Genomic DNA, 17,964 nt, shown 5'->3' on the forward strand with positions numbered 1-17,964 from the left:
CACAAAAATATTTAGGAATGGTACAACTAGTACAACTACTTGATTTAATATTCAATCATAATGTGTAAAACATGATATACGTTTAAAACGTGATGCACAATATAAAATGAAATAACATAGTTGTACCAGTATTCGAGTTGTACCGGTTTTTATATAGTTGTCGTTGTTTTTGAATTGTACTTGTTTGTACCTAGTTGTATTTTGGCAGTGAAATCGAAAAAACTAGTTGTACGACATAAAATTTAAACTCACCTCAGTTGTATCACTTCTTTACGTGTACATTCCTTTGCCCCAAGAAAATGAAATCATAAATTTTGTTAAAACACACTTCATGTATGTTTTCCAAAAATTATGTGGACAAAGAAGTTAATAAACCTTAAAAGTATAAGGTAGATAATGCAAACTTATGTAATTGTGTTAGATTTGCAAAAACAAAAAAAAAAACATGAAATATCATAAGGAACCTTTATAAATACTTTCCAATTTAGCCACTTTGTTGATTTTTTTATATGACATACTTGAAGGAATATTTAAATGTCAGAACATACATAGTTGTACTAGTTATAACAGTATCACTAGTCTGGTAAATAAGAAATAGTTGTACCATTTATACTAGTCGAACATGTATTGTTTGATATATAGTTTTTCCATGATGAATGATGAAGCACTGGATATATTGTCCTATCAAAGTCCATTGATCTATCCAATAATACTTAGAACAGTAATGTTCAGCAATTTTTCCACGCTTATGATGGCAATAATTGCATGCACACAAATTTTGAGAACCTGGATAGTTGTACTGAGTTGTACCAATTTATTTAACTACAATTAACTAAAACCCTCTTCTTCTTTTTTTGGTCAAACCGTGCGACATTTATATATATAAAGTATGCATCTCTCTCACTATGCTAACCTAGCCGCACCACTTTTGTCAAGGGTGACTAGATGGTTTTGTTGTTGTACTTCTCCTCCTTCCTCTCTTTCCTCTTGATCTCATTTTTCTTTTCTTTCGTTTCTTCTTTCTTCTTCTTCTTACATAATTATAATACGTTAGTGCATGGAGGAAGAAACGATTCGTAGCTGCCGCATCTTATCACCACGGTCACTGTTCTTCACTACCGGAGAGCCATGCCATCAAAACAGACTGGAGTTGTCATACATCACCGTAGGAGGAGTCGTGTCATCGGAAACTATTATTGATGCTCTCGCTGCTGATATACAATGAAGAGAAGTTTTGACGGTGACCGTTGGAGCCTTGGAGGAGCTGTGCCATCTGAAGCCATCATTAATGCTCTCCTTTATGATATGATATACAATGAAGTCTAGCAGTTTTAACGTGGAGAGAAGTACACGAACCGGAGCTGTCACTGTCGACCACCAACATGCACCACCGGACGTGCATCTCATGCCACATGAAAAGTAACTACATTACTGGAGCCAATGGTCGAATATTCGATAAACGTTAAGGAATAAACAGAACGCATTAATGGAGAGAGTCAAAGAGAATGATTAGAAGATGAAAGGAAAAAACCATGGTTGAGAGTTTACAAAAAAAAACGATGGTTCATGAGGAAGAAGAATGAGTGGACCCTAGTGTTTGTTGATTGGTTGGTTGGAGAAATAAAAGACAAAAATTCATTAAAGGTATAAGTATAAATTCTCCTGAATTGGTCCATCTATTATATTAAAAGAGAAGTCATGACTTAATTCATGTGCGATTTTTTAATTTGGACCACTCCTTAGAAAGTTGTTAAAATTAATTTTTGTATAAATATTTAAATTATTTGAATTATTCTAAGACAAACAAATCAAATAGATATTCCTATATTTACTCTAAAATTATATCTGACTAAAATCTTTGTATATCTTTTTACTTACAATATAAATATAAATATATATAACATTTTTTATTAAAATAAACCTTTTAAATATTTAAGTAATTTCGTGTTTGTTTAACATAAATGTATATTCGTTTTTCACTTAAACAAAACTTTTAAATATTTAGTTAATGTCGTGTTTATTTTAAAATTAAATTTATATTTATTTTAACTAAAACGAAATTTTAAAATATCTAACAAATTTTCTAATTATAACTAAACACATGTACATTTTTGTATTAATATGCGATATTAATTTAATATAATTTTTCAATAATTTTTTTGATCTTTCACCAGTAAAATTTTTCAATTTAGAATTTTGTATCACATGATTTAAAATATGAAAAATTTAAAACAAATAAATTAAATTATTGCATGTGAACTATAAAATTGTTGTGCATTAAAATGTTATATTAAACAATTAGTAATATGGTAAATATTACAATTAATCATGTAAAACAACTAATTATGTGTGTAAAAATAAAATAATTACCCGCACGGTTGTGCGGGTCAAGATCTAGTACAAATTAAAATTGGTGGTAAGAGATTGTTTTTTAGTCTTTTGGTCCATATCAGATTAATGTCCGTATTCTTCAAACTTATTAATGAACAAAACTTATGTTCACCCCTAAGGTGAACTTTTAAATTCACTTTTTTTCTTATTACTAATCAAAATGCCACGTAGATTAATAATAAAATATATTATTTTTAAAAATAAAATCTAAAATAATTGAAAAAAAATAATGATGCTCATTTTAATGACGCTAAACACCACTAACTAAACCCTAAATCTTAAATTCTAACCCTAAACCTTAAATCTAAACCCTAAACCCTAAATTCTAAACTCAAACCCTATATCTTAAACCCAAATCCTAAACCCAAACCGTAAACTCTAAACCCAAACCCTAGACCTTAAAGTCAAACCCTAGATCATAAACTCAAACCTAGACTCTAAACTCAAATCTTAAACCCTAAAGAAACGACATCAACATTAACCCAAACCTTTAGGATATAGGATTTGAGTTCAGGGTTTACGATTTGAGTTTAGGGTGTGGGGATTAGGTTTGCATATATGGTTTGAGTTTATAGTCTATGATTTGGGTTTAGGATATAGGGTTTGGGTTTAGGTTTTACGGTTTGGGTTTAGGGTTTAGGATTTGGGTTTAGGATATAGGATCTGGGTTTAGGGTTTACGGTTTGGGTTTAGGGTTTAGGGTATAGATTTAAAGTTTAGGATTTAGTTAGTGGCGTTAGCATCATTAAAATTGGTGTTATTATTTTTTTAATTATTTCAGATTTTTTTAAATAAAATTAATCTATTTTATTATTAATCTATGTGGCATTTTGATTGGTAATAAAAGAAAAAGTGAATTTAATGGTTCACCCAAGCTTTATTAGCTAAACAAGCTTAGAGATATTGAGGTTTTTGACCAAGCTTTATTAGCTAAACAAGCTTGGATTATTCTGCAAAACCCAAACACCTTATATTCTCAGGTTATGAGAAGCAAATATTTTGAGAATGACGATTTGCTATCTGCTTCTCTCCCTTCAAGGCCTTCCTTTGCTTGGAGATGTTTTCTTCATGGCCGTGATATCTTGGTTAAAGGACTTACTAAAATGGTTGGGAATGGTTCATCTCTTAATGTCTGGACAGATTCATGGATCAACGATGGAAACATACGAAGACCTCTGATGAAAAAAAAAAACAATTAATGATATTGATCTTTGTGTATGTGATCTGATTGACTATGTCAGAAGAGATTGGATCAAAGAAAAGCTGGAAGCTCTATTCTACCCTGAAGATGTAGCTTCTATACTAAAGACAAGTCATGTGGTGTTTAAAGAAGATTTTTGGGTTTGGATATATAATAAAAGTGGTGAGTATTCATTTAAATCAGGCTATTGGATGCAAAATCAGATTACAAATGCCCGGTTACATACTAAGCCAAAGCCATGCACTCAATTAATACCCTTAAAGCTCAGGTTTGGTCTTTGAAAACTTCTCCAGAGAGCAAGACCTTTCTATGGAAAGTCCTTTCAGAAGCTCTTTCTGTCGCTGATAGGATTTTATCAAGGGGTATGAAAGTTGATTCAAGATGCCAAGCTTGTGGACTGGAACGTGAATTTATTAATCATCTCCTCTTTACATGTGATGTAGCTCGTCAAATTTGGCACTTTCAAACTTCCCAAGGCCGCGCTTAGACTTCAGAGATCATTCTGGCGCTATCTACCATTCTAAGTTGGTAGTTTCAATCTGAAGATCCTAAAACTAATCTAGGTGCATTGCTCATTGTTGAAAGTGCTTCTTATGGTGCCCGGTTACATTCTTATGTGGCTAGGGGTTATCCTTTTTGGCTTAAGAATACTTTGGTTAATGATCTTGTACCGTTTTGATTAGTTGGCCTTTACGTTGGTTTATCATTTTTGGCTCCTCACCTGTTTGAGGCATTTTTCGGGTTTATTTGTAAATTGTAACCATCTCTCTTAAACTTTGTCACGCTGTATATAAACATCAGCGAAGAAAAAATTTTATCAGCTATTTCCAAGCTAGCTAGTTCTCAGCCTTTAATCTAGTTATCTTCTCCTTTTCAAGTCTACAAAGTATGACATCGGACTAAGAAAACATCTGAGATGTGACATTTCATAATATTGAACTAAAAATAATCAAAGAAATAGAGAGCCAGTAACAAGAGTGGTTTGGACAAATTTATGCAGATTACATACAAAAAAGGTTGCAAAGAAAAGACAGTATCATATCCGAACCTTGAAAATGTCCCAGTCATTTACTTATGATCCGACAGACGCATCATGTGATCCTATTACACGCAAAGATTTTTAGCAAACAATAATTTATTGATCATCACTGTGGGGCAAGATCAAACTCCATTCAGTAAAAACATTACAACAAAACAAATTCAAGCTTTTAAACGTTATCAGCTGGTATATACATAGAAATCAAAACAAATACAAAGAGTAAATGTATAAAATACCGGTTTCTCATAACAGAGGTTCAGCGAGTTCCATCTCGTTGGAACTCTGTTCTTGTTCCGACTCAATTCTTCGACCTCCCACAAAATCAATCCCCAGAAGTTGCCATGGCCAACACACATACCTAGCTCTGTTTGAAGTACTCATATCTCGATGGGTTTCTAATTCTTCAATTTTACGGTTTAGATCTTGTATTCTTTCCCTCAACCTAGTTGCCCTATTGTCTGCGAGTTTCAGAGATCTCTCGGCTGCATCCCTTGCACCCATGGCTGCTGCGGCCGTCTCTTCCTTAAACTTTAGTTTCTTCTCTGATTCTTTAATCGCTTGCTTTGCCTCTTCAAGTTCTTCTTTAAGCACATGCAGCTGAACAAACAACGACAATAAAAGTTCAGACCATAATTCTTAGAAATAGAACATGTCAATAAGTTCCAAAACCAGGGAAACTCCTTTAATCACTTCACCAAGAGCTACACACCATAGACAGACTTGATCAATGAGAAAATGTTTACTCTCTGGTCTCTGCTCAAATATCAAATCACAAACCATATACAATCTTGAATACCTCAACTCATTCTCCTACTTTCTTTTAACTTGTTAGCTCTCTAGCTAACCCGACTCAACTAATTAGTCGCTGAGTTGTCAACACTGTCATAATCTACTACAAGCCACTTAGGGTAATTACAATGCCCCTGCACTAGACTAACACGAGGACTTATTACGCACCTGTGACGTGAAGTCTTGTTCAACAGCTCCACCAGCAGCAGCCTCCTGCTCAGCTGCTACTTTCCATCTCGCTATTTCTTCTTCCGCAGCAGCAATGTCAGTCATAAGACCTTCAACCTAAGCATCAAAGAAAACCACAGTTTAAACAAACTCAAATTCTCGAGACAGTGTATTATATAATTCAGTCATACATTGACCAATTGCAAACAAAACAATCAACTTCAAAAGTCTAGCAAGCAGAAAGTTCACTCACATTTTCATTCGCTATTCTCTCCTTTTCTTTAAGTTCTTCTATTTGGCGCATTCTCTGGTTAAGCTCCTTTGTCTGAGAGTCCAATTGTTTCCTCAGAGAACTAATCTCTTCCCTGTTGATTTATAAAAAAAAAAGAATTGGCCTACGTAAGTTGCGCCAACAAAAGCAAGTACAGGATCACTGTGGAGTGTGGACAGAAAACGTGGACAATTACAAGTACCACATATTAAAAAATATAGGAAACCACATTGATATCTATTCGAATAGTAACTTCCACGGACTTTCATTAAACATCAAGTAAGATGCCGCAAGCACATGTGTAAGTTAGTGTTCCCAATATAAAGCTGTGTGAAATCATTTTCTTACTATTTGGATCGGATAATGGTGCCCATGGTTCCTAGGCCACCCGATGTTCTGAGGTAAACCAAATCATTTACTTTCCTAGTGAAACCTAGTGAATGTCCTCTATCAAAGTTAAAAGATATAAAGAATGATTTCGTTTTAGAGAGCTTGCCTTGATTCCTCCAACGAATGCTGCAGTTCAACAATCTTGAGTTGAGATGCCTTGACAATATTCTCCAATGTGCTTGCCTGCATTCCGATGTGGAGACATCATAATGTATCCGAATAAACGAAGCTCATAAAACATAACTGGGCTAGATAAACACTCACCAGAGAATATATTTCATTCTCTTCTGTACTATGGTCATCTTGACTATCACCAAGAGATTCCTGAGACTTGGATTTGAAATCAATACCAACATCCCTCAAACCATTCTCTGCAGCTTGAAACATTTCGTTTTTCTGGGATGACTGCTCCGATATCATTCTTTTGGACAAAGCGCTCCTCAGTAAAGTACCAATATGTTCCTTCTCTTTCACTAACAGACCCACGGTTTCGTTCAACTTCTTCAGCTCATGGCTTTTCTCTTCCACCAAACTTTGTGTTTTCCCAGAAACCACTTTGGTCAGTTCGAAGATGGATTCCATACCTGCTAAAGAAGCTCGAATGTTCTCCTCCATATCTGTCTCTTGAGGCATAAAGAAAGACTCAGACTGTTCTGAACTATTTCCGTCAACTATCTTCACAACCTCGTTAAGCTGGTCATGGATCTTTGACACAAGACTCAGCTGATCCATCAACAAAGGACGCTGCGCTACCATCTTCATTTCCATAGTCTTCAACTTCCCATCATACTCATCAACCAACTGTTTCAGCTCCACAACTTCACCTTCAAGGACACTTAACTTCTCTAAATTACCTTTCTCAAGCTCAGTAACCCTCTTGTCTTTCTCACTCACATCCCTCTCCAAATCATCAACAAGTGAAGCCTTCTCCGCAACCTCCAACCGCAAGTTACTAATCGTCGATTCCAATTGAGAAACTTCAATAGCTATCTCGTAGTTCCGCTGGTCCATCTGCTCCCTAGCTTCGTTCCTCGACTTCGCAGTCGTATCAATCTGCTTAACAAGCTCCTCCACGATCTCATGCGTACGCTTGATAACCCCATAGGCAACAGAGGCCAAACCAGTGTACTTCTGAGACTTCGGGAGACCTCCGTTCGAGAAATTCTTAAAGCTGCTAACTTTACCCGATATCTTCTCAATCCCAGAGACCAGCATATGAGAGGAAGTCTCAATCTCAGCTTTCAAACCATCTCTAGATCTCACAGCCTCGTCAAGCTTCTTCAAAACCTCATCTTTACCTTTACTCACACTCTCGAGCTCCTTCGATAGATTCTCCTTCTCCTTCAAGGCTTCGTCTCGCTCCCTCTTGGACTCGTCGCGCTTCTTGATCGCCTCGTGAGCAAGTGCCTTGAGCCGGTTGAACGACGCTTGGAGATCCGATTTCGAACTCTCGGCGGCTTCTCGAGCCTTCTTCTCGCGATCTAGCTCCGCGATTAGCTCCGTCAGCCTCTCGTCTTGTGCCTCTTCCCGAGGAGGAGGATCGTTTAGAACGACGGGCGCTGGTTCGTCGGATTCAACGTCGCTGAGGACGGCATCTGCGTCCTCGTCGGCTCCGCTAGTCATTTCGACCGTTGATCAATGGAGACGAGATTGCCTTCTCTCCGATCTAGGGTCTGTGTTTTAATGGAAGATGTGAGATCGGAATCAACGTTTCTACGGGAAAGCTGAATCTAAATCTGATCGGAGGATGGAGAATCCCGACAGCGATACGACGGAGTAGATGGAACAGGATCTGATCTTCAGCGGCGGTGGACTCTCAAATTCGACGGCAGCGGACGGCCAAGCAGCGAAGCTATCGGGTTTGGGATATACTCATATCTATTAATTTATTCATTAACTAAAATATTTGGTAGGCCACTTTTTTATTTTTGTTTCGGGCCCGTGTATTAAAAGTAGGCCCGTTTCAACCTGCTTTAGGAGTCGAGTGATCTTGTCAAAGCCCAACACCAATGTTTTTGTGGAATTATGGACATAAGTGTTAAATCTTTTTTTTTGCTAAAGCTGGATAATTATGATTTTACAACTATCAAAAATATTACAAACGATTTTACAGCCGACAATTTTACCTACCGTATGAGAATTCATGTCTGACTGCATCACCTGAGCCGCCCTATAGGATCCATGCTTGACGGTACTTCTTGCGCCATGCTGCAGATCTCTTATAATTCGCATAATTCCGTCTTATCCGGAAATTGAAACTCAAACCTCCTGGTGTAGAAGCATTAATGAACCCTTGATCAAATTTTGATTCTCTAATTATGTTTAGGCACATAATTAGAACCAAAGCCAAATCCTGATTTTACTCCGGGGTTGGAACATTGTACCACTAATTCAATATCCAACTTTGATTCTATTAAAATGCCCATATCAAAACTGATTTCTTGATAGAGATCAAGACTTTATTGGGTGTTTATAAGTGCATTGTCAACCACTTTTCTTGGATTGCAAGAGTGGTTGTAGATTTCTAAGAACTAGCATGTCTTGATTAGATTGATCATTCTAGTATGTCCAATATCCTTAAAATAAATCACACACAAAAAAAACAGATTAAAAGTTCAATTTTATGTCAGTAGTAGTTCATACTTGTACTATTATTTTAGTATGTCGAGTATTATAGGAGAATAACTCCAAATGCCCCATACCCCCTTTGAAAATCATGTATTCTCCCCTTAATAAAAAATATTGTTTTTTATTTTTAAATGAAAAAAGTGGCTAAAGACGACGGTATCCTTAACAAAATCACCTAATTACTTAATCCGACCAGAGATATCCGACCCATCCAAACTAATCGGGATCCAAACCGGTTCCTAAACCTAAACGTTCCCGTTTCAACTCTTCTCCTCATTTTTGGCAAGTCGATTCTCTCTCTTTTTTCGCGACAGAAACGACGACAGATCCTAAAATCTCCATCCACTTCGTTTCTTCTTCTTTCTCTGCAATAATTAAGCTTCCATCTTCCAAATCGACAAGAAATCGACATCCTTTATCTTGGTAAGTGATTTATTCTGGTTGATTCGTCGTATTTTGTATTTAGATTAGAAACAAATTAGGAAAATTTTGTACGTTGTAGACGAAACTAAAGTATTGTCTTTAGTAAGCGAGTTTGTGCTATGAAATTGGGGAAATACAGTGAAATCTAAGATTTGGTATATATTATGATAAAAAGATATTTTGAACTTCTATTTTGGACCAAACTGTTGCGATTTTGTAGGTTTTTTGACTGGATAAGTTGAATCTAATTGCTGAAATGCTTTGTTAAAACATAAATTATGAATTAGGGAGAAAATTTATATGAGTATGTATTCAATTGGAGAGAATGTTGGGTTTTTAGGCTATGGAGATTGAAAGTAAATTTGGTTTTGAGATTAGTGTAGTGATGAGAGTCCGTGTAGTGATGATTGTCGAGTATGACCATGGTTTAGAGTTAATGTTTTCGTGGTTGAATGTTTGATTTGTGAAACCGAATTGGTGATTGAATCTTTTAATGTTTGAGCATATATAGATTGAAAGGGAATTTGAGATTTATTGATTGAGTGAATGGTATTGAGATTAGGCAAATTAATGATTCTTGTTCTTGGATTTTCAGAGGATCTACATAATGGAAGACCGTAAGAGCGCGGACAGAAAAATCAGAGTAATCAGAAAAAAGGAAAATGATCAAGAAGAGATCACTGAGGCTCGGGCTGAGGCAGAGAGATCAATGAGGCTCGGGTTGAAGAAGAACCTGAGGAAGCTGAGAAACTAGAGAAAGAAGCTGAGAAAGAACTCGAGGAGGAAGAGTGTAGGAAATACACGGAGGAAGAGAAAGCATGGTGAATTCTTACCATTTTCGAGAGCTATGATGGATTTTTTCTATTTTCAAGAGCTCGTGTTGTGGATCCGACGGATGGAACCGATGAAACTCCTCATGCTCCTGTTGTGGATCAGATGGATGGAAGTCCTCCTGCTCTAGTTGTGGGTACACCACCACGTGGTATGACTAAGCCAATGGCCGCGAAGAAAGGAGTAGATACACCACCACGTGGCAGGAAAAAGGCTAATAATCCACATAAATTTACAATGCCACCACCGGAAAAAGGGTACGTGTACCATCACAGTGGCTTTCCTCTCCTTTCATGGAAGTGAATACCGATGAGATTGAAGAGCCGAAGAAGAAGCCTAAAACCAAGATTTAGAAAGACGATTGGGTTAAACTATTTTGATGTTTAATATTAACTCGGCTTTGTAGTGAACTTATGTAGGATGGTCTGTTTAAAATTATGCTTTGTTGATGTGAAACCTTGGAAGTTTATTATTTTAAACTTGTATGATTGTGTTATAACAGGTTTGGACCGCTAGTAATATAAGGTATTACTATGCTTAAATATTTAAATTTTTACTACTAGGTTTATTAGGTATTACTAAGAATTATCAACACTTTCAAATAAAATTAACACACGTGTAAAACGTGTAAAACATGTAAAATATTCTCAACATATTTACACTTAGTAATACCCAAGGTTTTAGTAATACATTTACAAAATTTCAACATTTATTAGTAATACCACATCTAAAACAAAACTTTCATAGTAAAACCAATTCATTTAGGCAGTTTAAGATTGAATATAAAACATTGGTAGAAAAACATTTCAGAAAAAATGTATTTTGTGTTATTCGCCTCATTATAGCCTTACCACAAAGACATCAGTCATAGAAGTATAAGGATGGTTTGTATGGAAATGAGAAGTTTTCTATGGACTTATCAAATTTATAGTTTTTAATGTTTGAATTGATAAATAAACACATATTTAGACATATAAATACAACCAATGAAAGTTATGTCTGATAAAAATAAATAATAAGATGAAAATATAAGTTTTTAAGAAACATGCATAATACAAATAGTAGTTCTAAGAAGTAGTAGTATTCTAGATTACACATAGTAGTTCTAAGTAGTTCTGCAAATACGCTCAACCAAACCAGAGTAAATGACTTCCTCCACTGATTTCTTCCAACACAATCGTGTGAATTTCATCTCTTCCTTCATCATCATCGCCCGAGATCCATTTTATTTCAACCCCATAATCAAAACAAATGATTATGCAATGTGGATTTTGCATTTTTCCTAAAATATAATAACATTATCATTAGAATTATTATTATTAAGAAATGCAAATTAATTCTCATATCGTACATCCTTCTATTACTAATATTAATTCATTTCACTACTACTATACAATATAGTAATACCATTTGCCTTAGTAGTACCCCAAAATTTTCATTTTAAGAAATAATCTATTTTTGACGACGACACTGTTTTAATTATACTACTACTATCATATTTACGACCATTTAAAAAATCCTACTATACTACAGACCCACAGAGTCCCCCACAAACAAAGTTTAAGCTTCTTTTTTTTGTTCAACAAAGTTTAAACCTAAACACAGTTTTCAAATTTGTAACGATATTCTACAAAAGAAAATTCATCAAAAGCGGACATAAAATGAAGAAATACAAAAACACAGTTATGAAAAAAATGTTTTTAAACTCATGAAATTTACATCAATTCTTACTTTTTTAATCACCCATGATAGAAACTTTGTTGGGGTTTTTGCCAAAACTAACCCACAACTTGATTTTAATCCCAAACCTATACCCAAACTTGAATCAAATGCAAAACTAACCTAAAAGCCTAGTGAAATTACAGCTCAACCCCTTGTGACCAAACAAAAAAATAGAAGCCATTTTTACGAATATAGCCCCAGTAAATCGTCTGAGTCGTCTGAGATGTTGGAAGTCGTCTGGACGACTGAAGTTTAAGTCGTCTGGTACCAGTTTATTTTAAAAATAATTTATAAATCTTGTAAAAAAAATATTTTGATGCGTGAAAAATAAAAATCAAGTAATTATAAACAGTTTAAAGTGATATAAATTAAGATATGATAAAATTGATTTGTTTTGAAGATAGATGAGTGGAAGTAGTGATTCATGAAATACTTTGGTTTAGGAGTTTGGCAAACATATGTTGTAGTATTGTATGTATTGTTAGGGTTAGATTTTGGAAAACTAAAATGTTTTTTTCAAAAATTAGTTTTCACCTATATGTGTTTATTTATGTGTATAGTAAACACTTTTCAAGTTTGATTTGATTTTATGAAGTCTTTAATTAGATAATTAAGTTTAGGGGTTATGTTTAGGGTGTGGACGACTTATATTTCAGTCGTCTGTTGAATAATTTACTCGGACGACGTATATTTTAGTCGTCTGTTGAATAATTTACTCGGACGACTTACATTTCAGTCGTCTGGTGAAGAAATTAAAACAGATGACTTACATGTAAGTCGTCCAAATATTCCCGCCTAAAATTTTTTAAAAAAATTATTTTCCCGCTTAAATAATTTAAACCAGACGACTTACTTGTAAGTCGTCTGGAAAATCTTCTATTTTAGTTTCCCGCTAAAAATATTTAATTTCCCGCAAAAAATATTAAACTCTTCTGGACGACTTACATGTAAGTCGTCTGTTTTAATTTCTTCACCAGACGACTGAAATGTAAGTCGTTCAGGAAGTCGTCTGAGTAAAAAATATTTAATCTAATTGGATTTTTTGTCTCCCTATATAAAGAAAAATTTACACATTCTCTCTCCTCCTCTCAAATGGCTGCAACAAAAATGTAATGTTCATCATTCTAAAACTCTCCAACCTCTCTCTAATCTCTTTGACTTGAAAACACCAAACTTTATATGAATTTTTCAGTTTTGTCTCATGTATTTCTTACTAATCTATCTCTTTTACAGGTTTTTAATCAAATGGTACTCATCTTCTATTAATTTAAAGGTAAATCTATTAATTTTAGATATGTATTTTTGTGTGTTCTATAAATGTAGATTTATCTAATCTTCCACTCATTTTCTCTATTTTTAAGTCATTTGAACGTTTTTGGATATGCAGGTTTTTCAGATCTGGATTTGAAATGCAGGTCTTTCAGATCTGGAAGACTTCTTGGACGACTTACCTGTTAGTCGTCTGAAAGTCGTCTGGACTTCTTGGAAGTCTTCTGACAAAGTCGTCTGGACTTCCAGGAAGTCGTCTGGACTTCCAGAAAGTCGTCTGGACTTCCAGGAAGTCGTCTGGACTTCAGGGAAGTCGTCTGGACTTCCAGGAAGTCGTCTGAACTTCATGGAAGTCTTCTGACGAAGTCTCCCTTTCATAATAGATCTGAGCGTTTTGGTAAGTTCTTATGTCTGATTTTTCTTCATTTGGGAACTTCTTGTTGTATAAAGTTCTTACTTTTTTTCCAAACTAAAACTCTCCAAACCCACTCTAATCTCTTTGACTTGAAAACACCAAACTTTATATGAATTTTCCAGTTTTGTCTCATGTCTTTCTTACTAATCTATCTTTTTTGCAGGTTTTTAATTAGATGGTACTCATCTTCCACTAATTTAAAGGTAGATCTATTATTTTTAGATAAGTATTTTTGTGTGTTCTGTAAAGGTAGATTTATCTAATCTTTCACTCATTTTTTCTGTTTTAAGCCATTTGAACGTTTTTGGATATGCAGGTTTTTCAGATCTGGATTTAATATGCAGGTTTTTCAGATCTGGAAGACTTCTGGGACGACTTACCTGTTAGTCGTCTGGAAGTCGTCTGGACTTCTTGGAAGTCTTCTGACAAAGTCGTCTGGACTTCCTGTAAAGTCGTCTGGACTTCCTGTAAAGTCGTCTGGAAGTCGTCTGAACTTCCTAAAAGTCTTCTGACAAAGTCTTCTGAACTTCTTGGAAGTCGTCTGGACTTCTTAGAAGTCGTCTGGACTTCTTAAAAGTCGTGTGGTCTTGTCTACTCAAGTGGAATCCAAGCTTGTCTTTGTAGAGGAATGATCTATAATAGTTTTGTTTGTGGTCTGTTTTGTGAATTGCATGTCTACTCTTTTAGTTGTGATTTTTTTGTAAAATCAGTAATAATGTTTTCTAAGATGTATTAAATGTGCTAACAATGTGTTTACACATTTACAAATCAATGAAATAATAGACTTCAGTAGCTTTTTTCTTATCTTTGGATCTCTCATATGCAATAATAAACTCCAATGGCCTTTTTCTCATCTTAATAAACAAGAATGTTGGTAGCTTTATATTGATACAACATTTTAAGAAGTATTTTAACCCTTCTTCCAACTCATAACAATAGTCATCATTATTGTCTATAACAATAATACTTAAGACATGGAAACAAACAATAGTAACTAGTCAAAGCATATCATATTTTATTATAAGTTTGCGTTGAAAAACTTAGTCAAATTTAGTAAAACTAAGGGAGAGAACATATTTTGTAAATATGAGTTTTACATATCTTGAAGTTACTTATCACTCTTAAAAATACAAGTTATTCAAAAACTAACGTAGAAGACTTAAAAACTAGCGGAGAAGACGCGGACGACTTCAATCTAAGTTGTCCAGACGACTAAACTATACGTCGTCTGGTCAACACAGAGATTATTTTTGCAATTGACTTTGAAATTTGTTATTTCGGACGACTGAAAAATAAGTCGTCTACTATTGTTTGGCTAAAAAAAAACTCCAAAAAAGCTAGACGACTTACATTTCAGTCGTCATAAGTTAGTTTTGCATTTGACTGGATAATTTCAGAAGTTTGACTTTTCTGGACGACTTACATTTCAGTCGTCTAGTGAAAATTAAAATAATAATATTTTTTAAAAGTAGACGACTTACAGTTAAGTCGTCATAGGTTAGTTTTGCAATTGAAAAAAAAAACTTCAAGATTTAATTATATACAGACGACTTATAATTCAGTCGTCCACGAGACGACTTATAATTCAGTCGTCCACGAGACGACTGAAATGTAAGTCGTCCAGGATTTACGAGGTTTGACCAGAATCTCAGAAAAAAATCCTGGACGACTTACAAGTAAATCGTCTCGTGGACGACTGAAGTATAAGTCGTCTGTGTATAATTAAATTTTGAAGTTTTTATTTTCAATTGCCAAACTAACCTATGACGACTTAACTGTAAGTCGTCTACTTTTAAAAAAATATTATTATTTAAATTTTCGCCAGACGACTGAAATGTAAGTCGTCTTGGGAAGTCAAACTTCTGAAATTATCCAGTCAAATGCAAAACTAACCTATGACGACTGAAATGTAAGTCGTCTGGGTTCTTTGGAAATTTTTTTGAAACCAAACAAAAATAGACGACTTAACTTTCAGTCGTCTCAGGTTTCAGATTTCAAAGTCAATTGCAAAAATAACCTCTGCGTTGACCAGACGACTTCCAGGTAAGTTGTCTACAGCTAGACGACTTCCCAAGTAAGTCGTCTGATGAACAAATCTGGAAAAAAACTCGATGTCATACCTTAAATTGGTGAGATAAGTTCTTTAGCATACATAAGGCTTCTCAAAGCACACAGAATCACAAACGAAAGTAACCCACCCAGAATCGTTAGCTTCTATGACTTTATGAACCATAAAAAATTTAGAATCAAAATCTTGGGTTTTTTTAGCTCATTGTGGAGAGAAAGTGAGAGATATGTTGTGTTTAGTTCACAAGAATGGAAAAAGAAGAAGGGTAAATCGATTTTGGGAGCATTAAGAGCTTCAAATTGGTTGTTCATGGTGGTTGTGGTATTGATGACAATGACAATCTTGTAATTACTTGAAGATGATGAGGGTGAGAGAGTAAAAATGTCATTTTCGAAAAAAAAAAGAAAAAAAAATTGATGGCATTTTCGTAAATTATATGAACTTGTGGGGTGAATAGGACAAAACCAATTTTCAAAAAAAAAGGAGGTTAGTTTTGTGTTTGACTTTAAATTATAGGTCAATTCTGCAAAAAACCCAACTTTGTTTTAATGATATTCATAAAAAAAATCATCAAAAAAGGACAAAAACTACCTTCGAGCTTCAAATTTTGTCAATGGAGGATGAGAACAAACGAGAGTTTAAGGAAAAAGAGAGAGAATGAGTTGATTGATGTAATTGGTTAAAGTTGTTTGTGGGGTCGGGTGGTTGGAGATCTGATTTATGGAAATTTATTTAATTGAGAAATTAAATGTAAATGGAAGACTAAATTTGGGAATGCAAGGATAAAAGGTGGTGAGAATAGAGAGAGGGCAGTGGAAATGGTTTTAAGAGGGTATGAGGGGCATTTAGAGTTATTCTCCAATATTATACTTATGCTATTGATTCTATATTCCGATAGCACAAGTGTAAAAATGGTTACTTATTTTTATGTTACAAAAAAAAAAATATTTTAAAAAAATTTACATTTTGGAATAGCAACGGAAAAATCTGAAATTGTCCATGCAACCATAAAATAAAAGATTCCAAAGGTTTTTTTAACTTGACAAAATCATAAATAATAAATAAAAAACATACTAACAATTTAGATAACATTTTTTTCAAAAAACAATTCAGATAACATCAAAGAACAGTTTTCTCAAATAGGCTTTTAAGCTATTATCATCAAAATAGTCTTAAAAAAAACAAAATAACTTTTTCATTTTAAAATTTTTATTTTTTATTTTTAAAAATTTGAAATCTCACTTTCAAAATCCCAACCCTTACTCTAAATCATAAATCTAGATTAGTTAACCATAGAATATATGTTTATATCACTTTTTAATAAAATCTATGTTAATCATCACTATTTTTATGAAAATAAACTAAAAATGTTATCTGTGTTCAAAAAAAAAAAAACTAAAAATGATATCTAAGAGAGAATCAAAGAAAAAAATAATGGAGATTTGCTAAGGTCAAGTAACTGATAAATCATTCCCAATAATGTAGCTCACCAAGGATATTATCATTAACTAGTTTTTTCAAAATTCATTTTTAATATCTTAGTATATATTTTTGGGTAATTCTCTCAAATAGTCATTTTAAGTTTTTGTCATAAAAATAGTCTATAAGAAAAAAAATGACCAAAATAGACTCTTTTTGTTTTGAAATTTTTAATTTTTAATTTTTATTTTTTAAAATTTGAAATCATATCCCCAAAACTTCACACTTTAACTTTAAACCCTAAGTATAGATTAGTTAACACTAGGGTAAAAATGTATTTTTACCTTTTAATAAAACTTATTTTGGTCATTTTCTTTATTGAATGCTATTTTGTGACAAAAACTTAACAGGGTCTATCCTCAAGAATTTCTCTATATTTTTTAATCATTATATATTTAAACATCTACAAGTCATGATATCACAATATGAGAAGGAAAGTTACCATCAAACAACATTTTGCAATTATCTTTTATCTAGGATCTTTTTTAAAAAAATTACTATTAAATAATATTTATAACTACTTTTAACAAAATTTGTTTTTCTTATTATCTTAGTATATATATTTTTAATTATGAGATAAATTAGCACACTCTTAAATATATAATTGCTGTGCGTCGTGATCATGTTAATTAGCAACTTTAAAGAATCAAAATTATAAGAAAGTTTAACATATATCACAATTTTAAATATATAACTGTCATGTGTCACAATAATGTTAATTAAAAACTTTGAAAAACAAAGATCAATTTAATCTTTTATAATTATATTATCAATTAATTAATATTTTTTTTTAAAAAAGAAAATTAATATTAAATAAATTAGTTTTGAATTTTTTTTTGTTTAGGATTTTGAAAAAGGCAAATTTCATAAATATTACTAT

At 33.5% G+C, this 17,964-nt stretch overlaps 1 protein-coding gene across 1 annotated transcript; it reads right to left on the reverse strand.

The window, feature by feature from the left end:
* Positions 1 to 4,709: 4,709 nt before the first annotated feature.
* LOC106367443 (paramyosin) lies at positions 4,710 to 8,160 on the reverse strand. Its single transcript, XM_013807217.3, has 5 exons — positions 6,514 to 8,160; positions 6,356 to 6,432; positions 5,842 to 5,953; positions 5,589 to 5,705; positions 4,710 to 5,228 (listed from the first exon to the last, which is right to left on the reverse strand). The coding sequence occupies exons 1-5, from the start codon at positions 7,870 to 7,872 to the stop codon at positions 4,875 to 4,877; spliced, it is 2,019 nt and encodes a 672-aa protein (XP_013662671.1). The 5' UTR covers positions 7,873 to 8,160; the 3' UTR covers positions 4,710 to 4,874.
* Positions 8,161 to 17,964: the final 9,804 nt, after the last annotated feature.

The sequence above is a fragment of the Brassica napus genome, chromosome C5 (assembly GCF_020379485.1).
Source record: "Brassica napus cultivar Da-Ae chromosome C5, Da-Ae, whole genome shotgun sequence".
NCBI lineage: Eukaryota > Viridiplantae > Streptophyta > Magnoliopsida > Brassicales > Brassicaceae > Brassica > Brassica napus.

Excerpts from the sequence above, each read along its gene's own strand:
- LOC106367443 (XM_013807217.3), bottom strand. The coding sequence starts at position 7,872 with ATGACTAGCGGAGCCGACGAGGACGCAGATGCCGTCCTCAGCGACGTT. Across the intron at positions 6,433-6,513 it reads AGAATGAAATATATTCTCTG|GCAAGCACATTGGAGAATAT; the intron begins GTGAGTGTTTAT and ends ATCGGAATGCAG. Across the intron at positions 5,229-5,588 it reads AACAAGACTTCACGTCACAG|CTGCATGTGCTTAAAGAAGA; the intron begins GTGCGTAATAAG and ends TTGTTTGTTCAG.